Here is a 12,966-nt window from a genome sequence, read left to right as displayed (position 1 = left end):
GTAAGAACCTCCCATGAATTACCATATAATCTTTACAGCAGCTACAGAATGAAAACATTCCATGGAATATAACTATTTTCATCATGTCAGAGAAGTTATATTCTGTAAATAAGTCAGAACTGCCATTTTTACTTGAATAATGCTTTAAATAAATTTATCTTCTATGATAACATGACATTCTTGCAATTAATCAGGAATGGTGGCTCATGAGCCACAGATATCACTTCAAGAGCTGGATTTTCACTGAGTGTGACCTGCCACTGTCCCACCTGCCTGGGAACAAACACATCAGGGGAGAATCCATCCCCCAAAACAATCTGATGGTTTCAATGTAACCATATCTCCAATCAGAAAGTTTCAAAAAATAACCATAACTTGGTTTCTTTTCCCATTCAGTTTTTGGAATATTTAAATATTTTACATATTTTGAAAACTATTTAATAGAAACCCATTTAACAGATAGAAATGGAAGCTGAGCTGTGGCACTCCCTTACTTTCCAGTGGTTTGGTTTTAATAAACAGCACAACATTTCTGTTGAGAACAACCAAGAGGTGAGTGAAGCTGAATATTTTAAAATAACCTAATTGTTTTTACCTGATCACCACGCTTAAGTCCAGCTTCTGCTGCTTTGCTGCCTATCTCCACAGTCTCTACAAAAATACCAAACCCTTTGTCACTGCCTCCAAGAAGGCTGAAAAACAGGGGAGAATCTCTGGAAGGTTTTTGCAGGGTGATTTGTCTCCATTTTGCTTTGGCAGCACAGGCAATATTCAGCAATCTGAGATGGCCTTTCATTTTCTGTAACACAGAAGACACAAAATGCAGTGCAATGTTTCTTTTATCAGAAATGGAAAAACAGTTATGAAAAATACCCCAAGTGCCAGAAAACAGATTTTTGATACCAGATTTTCAGATCTTACTAAATAACTTGTCAGTGCCACAGGTACTACTTTATATGGCCTTTATATGTAATTTATACTTAAAAACAAATATGTCCCATGTTAAAAGCCACCTGTTAACTGTTACACTTAGAGACTACAGCTGTTAGGCACTGGTAATGCTTAAAAATTGAAATATGTACTACTAGAAAATGTGACTCTTATTATTTTTTGCTCCTACCGTATCTTCCAAGTTCTTTTCAAATTCTTCCAGGAATCGAGTCATGGCAGGATCTCCTTCAAAGTCATTAAAATGATTGTTCACCCACAGTAACACTACTCTGGTAACCTGTCAAAACAAAGTAAATTATGCATATAAATATACATATAAAGGTACCTATGATTCTTCTCCTATAAGCTTTAATCTATAAACACAGAGGAATACTTGGACATGGCAGAAGAACATAAAACAGATTACTGTATCTGATAGGAAAAAGACATTTACACTTGAAATCATCTTCTTTTTCCCTTTATTTGTGGAAGCAAATGAAAAATTTAAAAACCCGAGTATTTTTATACCTAAAAAATACTGGCTACATCACCCAGTACCTACTGGTGCATAAATCCATCTTCAGCTAAGCCTTCCTGTTCAGGAAAATTACCTTTTAAAGCATCCTAATGATTTCTTTAAAGGAAGTTCTAGTTGTGATAATAAAAAGCTTTCTTCAAAGAAATTTTATTAAAGTCTTCAGATTGCTTCTCTAGGTGCTACAGAGTCACTACCATTCATTATAAAAACAGTCTGAGCCTATAGCTGTTTCTCTTCTAAAATGATACCATTTTTGTTTGATGACACATTTCTCTTTACCTTTCCTTTTATTAAAAACCAGTAGTTAGCAAAATTAAAAGCATGGAAAGAAGTAAGAAGAGAAGCAGTAACCACAGCAGACCCTGCACAACTTCCTATACAAAACATTTAGTGTTTTGACAGTATGTTGGACTTCCTCAGCTCAAGGCCAGAACACATAAAAACATTGGCTAAGAAGCAACAAACTGGCATAAGTTCCAGACTATCAAGGTTTTTCATCAATGTGCACACAGTTAGAGTGGAACCTAGTTTTATTTATCCTAGCTTATCAGCAACACAAAAAGGGATCAATTTAAATATATTTTCACCAGAAATATTAGTCTCTTAGACTGCAACCAACCTTATCCCTGAGGCTGTCCACTGTGAACCATTCCAAGAGTTTATTTCCAACTTCCAAGGGACTTGTTAGAAATGTTCTGTATGTTAGAAGAAAATCTTCGATGTAGGTTGGATCCACAATAGAATGTTCCTCTATTAAGTGCATGATGAGTCTCTCGGGTGTTGCCTTAAAAAAGCAAATCAAAAAATAGCTGATATCTCTCATCACTACCTCTCCCTAAAGAGTAATTCAACATAAACCCATGTGACCAGTGTAATCCCTTCAGAAAGTTCAGTTATGGCCAACTCAGGAGAAAAAGCACCAACATATTTAAATCAAATCCTCCTGCTTCTCTCAGCCCTCACATTTTGCAAAGGTAATACCTGGCTAAAACAATTAGTAACTTCTCTTAATTTTAATTTTTAGTAAGCAGTTTAAGTTCTTCTTTCAGATTACAAAAAAAAAAAGTCATACATATCCCAAAGGGTGCTCCCAGTACATAACTCAATGTATGTGTTGAACAGGTTACAATGTATGCAACTTTATTAAAGGGGAAATGGAAGTAAAGCTGAAAACTGAACATGTAGACTACATTCAAATTTACTGACTAATAAATAAAAGATTAATGGATTAATGGAAAGCATAGAAAGAAATGTACCTTGATAACTATGTGTCCTTTTCTGGTTCCACTGCGATCCAGCTCCCTGTGCTCCTTCACCATCACAATTTCCCCTTCTTCCTCCACTTTGTGAGTGTTTTTTTCCACATGGTTCAGAATCCTCCAGTAGTCTTGCTGGGCTATACACACAAACTGTCCCCAAGGAGAACAACAGTCACTAAAGTATCTAAAATATGAATGTATCCCCATGTCCAGGCTGAACAACTCCAACCCTCCCAGTCTCTCTGCACAGCAGAGGGGCTCCAGCTCTCAGAGCACCTTTGTAGGTTTCTCTGTACCTGTTCCAATCTGTTCTCTTTTATTAGATGCTTAAAAATAAGAGGTAGTTATATAGAATTGTAACCTTACCTGACAATCATCTACTTTGGTTCTGACCACTCCATTCATGTACTGCTTGTCCAGTGAGGGAGTAATCCCAAAACTATTTCCCATACAGAGACTCTCACTCTTCCCATCAGGATAGCTGATTTCTACTGTGCCATTTAAAATAACATACCAAGAATCAAGCTAGAGAAAGAAAGAAAAAAAAAATTAAAAAGTGAAGAGCTAATTCAACAACTTTTGTAAGCTCTTATCTCAGAAAGGCTCATTGTTGTAGCCTCCAGTTTGTTATCACCACATCTCTGCAACATTTAATTCACCAGCCCTTCACTGTGAGATGTAAGAGATGGAGACTGAAACAGGAATGCTTTTCTTCATTCACTTCAGAACTGATTCTGGAGGGAGAAATACTGATGAATAGATTGCTATAGATTGTTTTCTTAGTAAGTAGGCTAAATGCTATGGTATATTTGTACCATTTAGTGAGAATGAACATTCTTTCCCTGGGTGCCCATTTAGTCACTACCAGAGATGAGTCTACCTCACCCCTTCTTGGAGGGATGAACAGCAAATGCCATTCCAGGTGTCTTGATCCAAGTAAAAGAGAGATTTCAGGATAGTGACTGGGCACCCATGCTGGGAGCCTGACTACTGATTCCACAGCTCTTCTGGAAGCAGGGACTTACTTCCTGGCCGTCTTCAAGTATGATGGCTCCTGCTTGCTCCACGACTTCAAATATCATCACTGAGCACAGTTCTCTCCTCACAGACATGGTCATGTTTGCAAAGGCAGGGAGTTGATGCATGAATTCCAATAATTGCTCTGTTGACAAAGGAAACATTGGTATGATGACTGCAAGGCCCAGGGTTTCCTTAGATTCCTTACTCTCCACAAGTATATTAAACTTCAGTTGAATTCATTTGAAAATTGTTCAGTGGTGTTGCACTTCCCATTAGTGCCTGTGGCTAAAAAGAGCCCAGTGTGCACTTTGTCATCAACAGCCAGAACACAGCTCCACAGCCTTGCTGGTGTTCTGACTGACTCTCAGGACAGCAGTCTAGCTAACAGTAAAAGCACTTCAGCTTCAAACATTTAGAAAAATTAAAAATACCCCTAGGTACAGTAATTATAAGCTAGACAGGAGCATGAAATGATTTTCCAGTGTTCAGAGACACAATCTGAAGTACAGCAGAAAGCAAATTTTGCTATTGAAATTCATGCCAATTTCTAGTTAAACACTGCAGTAAATTAACTTCATTTTAACTGTTTTGCAGCTTACAGTTAAGTATAACTATACTCAGTAATAGTATGTTCTCTTTGCTATTTAATAACTAGTTCCACACTTTCAGGCAGTCAGAATTACCTTGCTACATTTCCCATTACATCAATGCATACAATGACTGTAAAACATCACATCTTGAGTATCACAAAGGCTGTTGTTCAAAATACTTGGATTCTCAGATCAAATACTCAGACAGCACGAGAAGACATCATTCAATTAAGAGTATCAAGAGCAAAGTGAGACATCATTCCATTATTAAGATACACATTGAACATTAACTCATTAAACAGTTTTTGGTTATGCTTCTCTTACAGATGTTATATGAAGGAGCCCTATGTAAATTTTAGTACTGTATTTTTCCTCCTCACCAATGTCATCATCGGTTTTATCTGCAGGCTCTTTCTCAAGGCACTCTCGGACAACATCTCGCCCTAGAAGTGGATCAGAAGTTCTGTCAATATCTTCATCCTCCTCCTCCTCTTCATCTTCAGAGTCTACAGGTGCTTCTGGAAGACCCGTCAAATCAACATCTCCCATCTCACTCTCTGTAGCCTACAAAGAAAATGACAATCAGACAGAGTTCAATGGCCTCAGTTCAATGATTTATGGTCTGAGGTAGCTAATTAAAAAAAACTAAATTCTGTGACCAACAAGTCTAACTAGAATCTCCAGCAGCTCCCTTTCTGAACACTGAGGAAAACATGCTGTGCTGAAACTGACTAGATTTTCATTTTACAGCATTTATTCTCTTTCTTGTGACTTTTTTCCCTCATTTGAGTCTATAGTATTAACAAAATAATAATAATATAGTTTAGCAATATTATTGGTTACCCAATGCCTGTGGACACATTTCTACAGTCAGCAATAGATGACAACATAGACATCACCCTGAGCAGACAAACAAGACAATGGTCAAAGAGAACAAAATACCAGCAAGAAAAAGCAGAATCACATAGGAATCATTTGCACTAATTCCTTATGTACAGTTTAGATGATGTAATGGCATGAAAATAAATTTCCAAACAGATGGAAGGGGAAAAAAAAGTAGTTTCAGATTCTCAGTTTCTACAGAGTAGTTGCTCAATCACTTTTTTTAAAGCTTAAGCCAGAATGCAAATCATTTTTCTGTTTAAATTCAGGAATTTGAACAACAAGATGTGTCACTGAAAAGTATAAGGCAATTATATAGAAACTTGCAGAAAATGGAGTTTGTTTTTAAATGAGCAGATTTACAACACTCACTTTCACTTTGAAGAAATCCTTGAGATTTTACAAAAACACTGAACTAAGGCATCAAGTACCCTGCATGTTCACAAAACATCCAAAATAAAGGATGAATTAGAACACTGTAATGGTTGTCCAGCAGAGCACAGCTTCTCTGGACAACCTGTACCAGTGTCTCAAAACCCTCACAGGCAAGATTTTCTTCTCTATACCCAAGTTACATCTACCTCTTGTCCTTGTCACTACAGCACATGGTAAAAAGTCTTTCTAATAAATCTGCTTTAAGTACTGACAGGGTGCAATAAGGAATCCCTGAGGCCTTAATCCCTTTTCTCTCCAGTCTCTGGGGGCTTCACATGACTGCCACAACTGCCAGATGGAGAGTGCATGCACAGTCCCACCAGCCAAGTCCCTCAGGACCCTGCCATGCACTGCCTGGGGTCCCCTGGACTGGTCCAGATCCTCAGGTGCTCTCAAACACAACCTTCTCTTCCCATGGGAAGGACTTTGACCCCCCAGTCTCTGCCTTGATGTCCAGGGCATGGAGAGATGTGGGAAGAACAACTTGTGAAAACTGAGACAAAAACTGCTGAGTGCCTCAGCCTTCTCCATGTCATCAGTTCTCCTGCCTTATTTACTGGGGGAGTGAAGCACAATTCTGTCTAGTTTTTTGGAGGTTTGGTGTTTTTGACTAATGCACCTGGTTTTTGACACACCCCTTGCCAAATCCCCCTCCAACTGAGCCTTACCCTTCCTGATCCCAACCCTACAGAGTGTTCCTATATTCCTCCCAGGACACACCTCCCTGATTCCACTATGCATTTTCTTCTTGTGCTTCATTTTCACCAGAAGGTTCTTACTTGGTCACTGCTCTCCTGTTCTTATGGCTTCACATAAAACAATATTCATTTAAAGTGATTTAATCACACCAGACTGCACTGTCTCCATCTCCCTACACACTCCATGCTGATGTGAGCCCCAATACCTGCAAAGAGGAACAGCTCTGTCACCCTACACCAGAAAAAAACCCTGGGGTTTAGATATAACCTTAGAGCTTGTTCACATTTTGGTAATTAGCCAGCAAACCTAATAAATAAAGCTTAAACTATTTTAAAATATGTATTTCTTTCAGAGGAGGGTAACAATATGGAGAGGGTTAAATCTGTTTTACATTACATCACTTTATTGGCTTCTGTAGCTCACATTAACAGTTTTGGAATGAAGCCCAAGTGCAAATTGTACTTGGAGAGTCTCAGCAGCACATGATCAGTACAGCATTTTATTCTAGGACTTTTCTAGCATTTCTTCATCTAAACAGCCACAATTTATACCAACTTCTCCATGCTATGACAAACAGCAGCACCAATCCTCACTTTGATACCCCCATGCTAAACCAGAAAAACTGAGGCTACGGGTTCTACCAATTTTTTTATATTCTACATAGGAAAATAGGCAAATCAGCTCCTTTCTTGATAAATAAGTTATGTTTTGATCAAACTATGAAATAGGAGCAGGTCCTCCAAGTGTGTTTCCAAGATTCTGTGCAGATGGGTGACAGAATGCTGGCAGGGCAGTGCAGGAAGAACAGGAAGGATTTCACTCATAAAGCCATCTGCAAAAGTACCTGCTCTTCCCAACCACGATGCTCCAGCTGTTTCCATTATCAAATATAAAAATCAATCCTAACACAAACATTTATGAACTACTGATGTACAAAATGAAACCTGAAACTGCAATCCTCAAATCTCACACAAATATGGATTTCCAGAATCAGGTCTGTGACATAAGGGTATCTACTGAAATATACATCCTTGATAAATATTTTATAGGTAATCTATTTCAATACTGAAGCCTTCCACAATTGGAATTACTGCTGGACAATGATGTTGCTGCCCACAAAGAGTACATACTCCCAAAGAGATAAATGAAGGATTTTGAAAGAAGTGAAAGGGCAGAGAACTGACAGAAATAAACAGCCAGGAAAAAATTGATGCAAACTGGCTGGTCACTAAGAGAAGATGATTGCCAGGTATTGATACAAGAAACTCACTTCTCAGAGCAGAGGTGAGACCCTCTCCAGCCACATCTGGAGAGACTACCTGGATTCCCTGTGTGACTCTGGCTGGGCACCTTAGACCCTGTCCCATAAAAGGGCAAAGAAAGATGTTTTCCCTGTGTCATAAAATGTTGAATTCTTTTTCCCAGAGGACCCCTTAACAGGTCAAAGCAGCTGTACCAGCCTGCATTTCAAGTGCTGTATGCAAACCAAACAGCTTCCCCTACTTCCAGCTGAAGACCATAGTTCTGAAATTAAATATACTTTCAGAAAGGGATTGAAAGAAAAAGAATAAAAATTTTAAAATCCCCTTCAAGAAAGAAGTCACTTGAAAAATTGTAGACAATAACTTACTTTTTCTATTTCTATAATTAAAAAAGTCTGCAGCACAACAGAAAGACAACTGCTCTGCAGTATTCCAAGGAAGCTGGAATTTACAACACACACATTTTGAGATTTTGGTGTCCATGTTTCAGAGACCAAAACACTGAAATCTCCAACAGGGAATAGCAACAGTACAGGAAAGGAAAGAAAACCACAAATTTTCATCATTTCTTGCAATTAACTCAGGATTTAACACAATGTCTCCAGAGCAGAGCTTACAGGCAGGAATCTTCTGCTGATCTCGGCTTAAGCCTTTCGTTCATCATTTCCTGTTTAACTGGAAATGGGCTTTACTCTGGACTGAGAGGCAGCAGAACAAGTGAAACCTCATTGTGAACACTATTGATGAGTGCACTGTACAGAGATGAAGAGAAAATCTTTATATATCTTAATAAAACATTGCTTCATTCTTTGGTTCTACCATTCTCATAATGTTTTCCAATTCTCGAATGAAGTTTGTGTTCTTACTGTAAACATTAATGTGAAGATACCATTAAGTCAAAAGGTCATTTCAAGGCTACAATAATCAAAATTATTCAGAATATTAGTGACACTAATGATATTTCTACAGAGTTTAGCAGGTGAAGCTTGGCAAGATACATAGGAAGTTGACTGCAAAAGTAAAGCATCATTTTCCAAACACTTTATGAAAAGCTTATTTTGCTGTACCAAAAATGCTTTCAATCATTGAGTCAATACATCACACTCAAAATGTAAGTTTATTACGTATCAAAGATATTCTCTACCTTCATATTATGACAAATATTTGGGGCAAACAACTTTTCTTTTTTGTGATTTCAAAATCTGTCTATATTGATGTGTTACTGCAATATAATGCTGTGTTAAATACTGTGCAATGGCATTATTACACAACATTTATCTATTACTAAGTAATATCTAGAGATCATTTATAGATTTGTGACAAATAATAAGAGAATTCTCCAACACTAACTGTTACAGCTACTGCAATAAAATCCATAAAATAAAATGGATTATGCACATTAATGCACATAAAATGCATCTTTTATCTGGTCAGTATTTGCACATTAGGCATATGAGAATGAGATACTAAAAATCCACTAAAAAATTAAGGGGGAGAAATTCATTGTGGGTTGTTGAGGATGTTCCCCCCTCATGCCATGTCTGTAGCATGTCCTCTCTTCACCCACAGCTTATCAAATGCTTGATTCTCTAATGCAATCTTTCATAGTTAATGCCACTGTAGCTCTGATCATACATGGCTGTAGAATTATCTTGCAAGATCTCACTCATCAGTGGTGACCTGCCTCAGCATCAACCTGGCCAGCCAGGAATTCTCTAACAGATGTCCTCATTTCCTTCAGGATGCAAAACCAGACAGGTGAATGTCACTGAAAAGGAAATTCTTACCTGAAAATCCCTAACTCCTAAAAATGAATATAAAATCTGCAGTCATTTTCACATTAATTATTCCTTAGTGTACAAATTACCTAGCACCATGGTTTATTTGCTACAGTGCATAGAAATATGTGACTCCATCATTTCTTTTATTAATATATTTTTTATTTTTTTAGCAATCATGCTCTTTTGTCATTTATGGATGAGTAGATCCAAGGCAATTACCCACACATGATAAAAGATTATTCACTTATTACAAGATATCATTGCTAGAGTGATATCTTTGTAATCAATAATCTATTTTAAGTGCTTTTCACTTACAGCAACCTCTCCAAACTACTCAGGCAGGCAACTCAAGCACCCTGCTGCTATGGCCTTGCAGTGCCTTTTCAAGTGCCAGTGTCTGTGCAACTGTGGGATCTGTGACACTCTCAGCCCTAACTCCAGGCCTGATGGCAGCTTGTCCCCATCACCATGGCTGGTACAGGTCAGCAAGATGTGGCAGCAGCAATGCTGTGGCCCTGCCATGATCTCCCAGGGAGGCTTTTTCCAGCCCTAGTGGAGCTGTAAGCTCTTGGACTCTCTCCATCCTAACCCTAAGCTAACATCAATTCCAATGTAGTTTTGAAAAAGATTAAAAATAATCAAGATACCAAACACCATCTTCCAGCACAGCCTCTCAGAAATAAGAGAATTCATGAAGCATCTTGGAGAGATTCTCAGGGATGCCAGCTACTCCTGGTCTAGCTGGCAGCAAGCAAATCTAAAGTAGTGGGGTTGTAGATAAAATAGGACAAAAATGCAGGGATACTTCCAGTGTTCTAAAGTAATTTTTGCTTTAATGTCTTGTTTTCCAAGTTCCCTAAGCAATACATTGCTGTAAATAGGTATCATTAATCTGTTTCCAGCACAGAAATAATATCCAGGAAGCACCTAATGAAAAGGAACAGGTGTCTAAAATCAAGTTACACCTACACCATGCTCAACAACTGCTGTATACTCTGTAGTGTGGTCAGACTGCAACTTGGAAGTGGAAAAGCTGTGAAACTACTGACCAATACAAATCCAAGCTGAATCCCCTCATCAACCGGAGCATTAATACTCATGAAATGAGCTCTGTGATTTGACACAATTCAGGTAACTTATTAAGTGTATTATCAGTAAACAAATGAAGCTATCTCTGGCTTTCAGCCAACTTCTGCTCTCAGGAAGCCACACTAGAATTTCCACAGTCAATTAGTGCAAAGTGGGTTTATTAGCACACTTTTGTTTGCAGAACTGAACATCTGCTATTAGCAATAAATATAAATAATCAAGGATGGTATTGGAAACACCAGGCTGATTTCGAGAGATTTGTTCCATTTCAGAAAGGAAAATGATCCCATGAATCAACAAATGTTACTTTTAAAAGCCACAGCATACTTGGTGGTACAGAAAGATGTGAAAAGCAACAAAAGGAGCTTCCCAAGCAGCAGCTTGTTGCATGTCTGTGCCTGTGGGAGTGATGAGCCCTATGGGCAGCACGGGGATAGGTGGAAGCATCAAGAGGGTTTTATCCCAGTTTTGGATAAAGGGTCACTCTTCCTGTTTATGGAATAGTTTTAACATCAAGGAGGGAAAGCTATGAAACCAAAGCAGTCTCACCTGATAAATATCAGACAGGCTGCTGCTCCCAGAGTCACTGGCAATGCTGCACCCTGACTGGCTGGAGGGGACGTGTGTCACCTGGGGATGAGGGTTGTCCGTGAGATGCATCTTGGTAAGGTCAGCTGGAAGCTGGAAATAACATGAATTTGGGGAAAGGCAGGAAAAAGAAAGGAAAACAAGATGGGTAAGTTTGATTTGAAGACAAAGTTTTTCAAAAAACTTTAGTGACACATTTAAATTTGTATATGAATTGCTGATTTATTGAATCAAAATCGAACAGAATTTGAACCTGTAACTTGACATACATTTTGAGAAAAAGCTAGTTTAGACTAAGCTGACCCAATCACACTTCCCATTTCATAAAACAGATGGAAATCAATGCACCCTTCTATTAAAAAAAAGGTCTTGGATATTTACAGCTAAGTGACATACCCCAAGATGACAAATACATGATGCTGGCCACACAGCACACAGTATTTAACCTTAGCTGACATTGCAATCTATTATGAAGAAGCAGGATTCCTCCTTATAAGTTCAATTTATGCACCTTAGTTCAGGAATAACCTTTAGAAAATATCACTGTAGAACAAAAAGTAATGTAATCCAAATAAAACATTTGGTCTGTAAAGGGCTTTAAATTATCTTTAAAGAAATGAGTACACAGAAAGAATATTATGCATTTTGGGTACAGCTATGTACAACAGCACCCCTATTTTATCCATCTATCTGTAAATGAACACACAGATATCTAAATTTGAGTACATTATTCAAGTTCACAAACATATTCTTTCTACTGAAAAAACCCAGCAGTAGTTTTTGAAGACTCAGAACTGTAAGGGATATTGTCAAATAAACAATCCTTTAATTCAGCTGCTTGTTTATTTTTTGTCACATGTACTTATTTTTAAAATATAAAAATTTAAAATTTAATATTTCAAATTGTAAAAAATTATACTCAACTATATGAAAAGTACATTGTATCAAGGAATCATAAATTCTCTATGTACTTTTATAATTTTTAAATTTTACAAGTTATATAGTATTTCTTTTAAAAAAAAGTTCTGATGCAGAAAAAGTCCAAAACTACTCCAACATCAACTGTTGTCATAAAAATTAAGATTTCTTCTGTAACACAAACCAAATTTCACACAATCATGTCAGCTACTAGATACTCAGTCCTACAAAATAAAGGACAATAATGGAAAATACTCTTGAGCTGGTATCAGCTTTATAAATACTGACTAAACTTAAGAGAACTGATAAACAGCTTTTGGTTTACCATCACAATTCCATGTCCATTATCTGAAGAACACACAAGAGAAGTACTTCACCAAACACCAGTTCACATATTTTCTGAAAACACAGATGGTACCAGAGGTCTTGCCAAACCTTCCTCACACCCAGGGAAAAAATTGTTGAGACCCTCTGACAAATGCAACATAATTTTACTACCAAAACTGTGATAAGGAACATGAGGGATCTTGCATCCCTTGCAACTCCCAGTGACATCCTCACTGGCAATTATTGCTCAAACACAACCACCCATGTGGGCTATGAAAGAAAACATTATTCTTCCTCACTATGCTAATTTTTACCTCATTCTAGCCTTGTATTTTCCTAACAAAAGGAAGTCTAAAGTACCCAACCTGTAAATTCAGATCTATGGTCACATGAAAAGGAGAAAAGTCTGAAAAGCAAAAGGTTGCTAAAATCCCACAAAAAAACCCATTCAAGCAGGAGGGGAAGAAAGGAGGTTGGGAAGATGAGGGTTAGGGATCTTAAGTTGCAGTGAGCTTGATCTAAATACAAAGGAAACACAACACTTTAAAGCCTATGTTTAGCCCCATGAAAAAGTTTCACAGGCTGAAAATACCTATTTTCAGGATTTGAGAACAGCAAAAAGGTCAAAGCACTCAGATGACAAAATTC

At 37.7% G+C, this 12,966-nt stretch overlaps 1 protein-coding gene across 10 annotated transcripts in view; it reads right to left on the bottom strand.

Annotated features, from left to right (window-relative positions):
• The window catches only part of RAPGEF6 (Rap guanine nucleotide exchange factor 6), a 122,129-nt gene that overhangs the window by 36,134 nt on the left and 73,029 nt on the right, over positions 1-12,966 (bottom strand). For all 10 annotated transcript variants that reach the window (XM_030229206.2, XM_030229207.2, XM_030229202.2 and 7 more), the window contains exons 7-14: positions 11,035-11,166; positions 4,718-4,901; positions 3,753-3,889; positions 3,094-3,252; positions 2,725-2,877; positions 2,088-2,252; positions 1,121-1,228; positions 596-799 (exon numbers count right to left, since the gene is read on the bottom strand). In XM_030229206.2, coding sequence (XP_030085066.1) covers positions 596-799; positions 1,121-1,228; positions 2,088-2,252; positions 2,725-2,877; positions 3,094-3,252; positions 3,753-3,889; positions 4,718-4,901; positions 11,035-11,166 — 1,242 coding nt within the window. The remainder of the gene's footprint in view (positions 1-595; positions 800-1,120; positions 1,229-2,087; positions 2,253-2,724; positions 2,878-3,093; positions 3,253-3,752; positions 3,890-4,717; positions 4,902-11,034; positions 11,167-12,966) is intronic.

This window comes from Serinus canaria, chromosome 13 (genome assembly GCF_022539315.1).
Source record: "Serinus canaria isolate serCan28SL12 chromosome 13, serCan2020, whole genome shotgun sequence".
In the NCBI taxonomy this organism is placed as follows: Eukaryota; Metazoa; Chordata; class Aves; order Passeriformes; family Fringillidae; genus Serinus; species Serinus canaria.
Note: the sequence above shows the minus strand (reverse complement) of the source record. Positions and strands in the feature narration are given on the sequence as shown.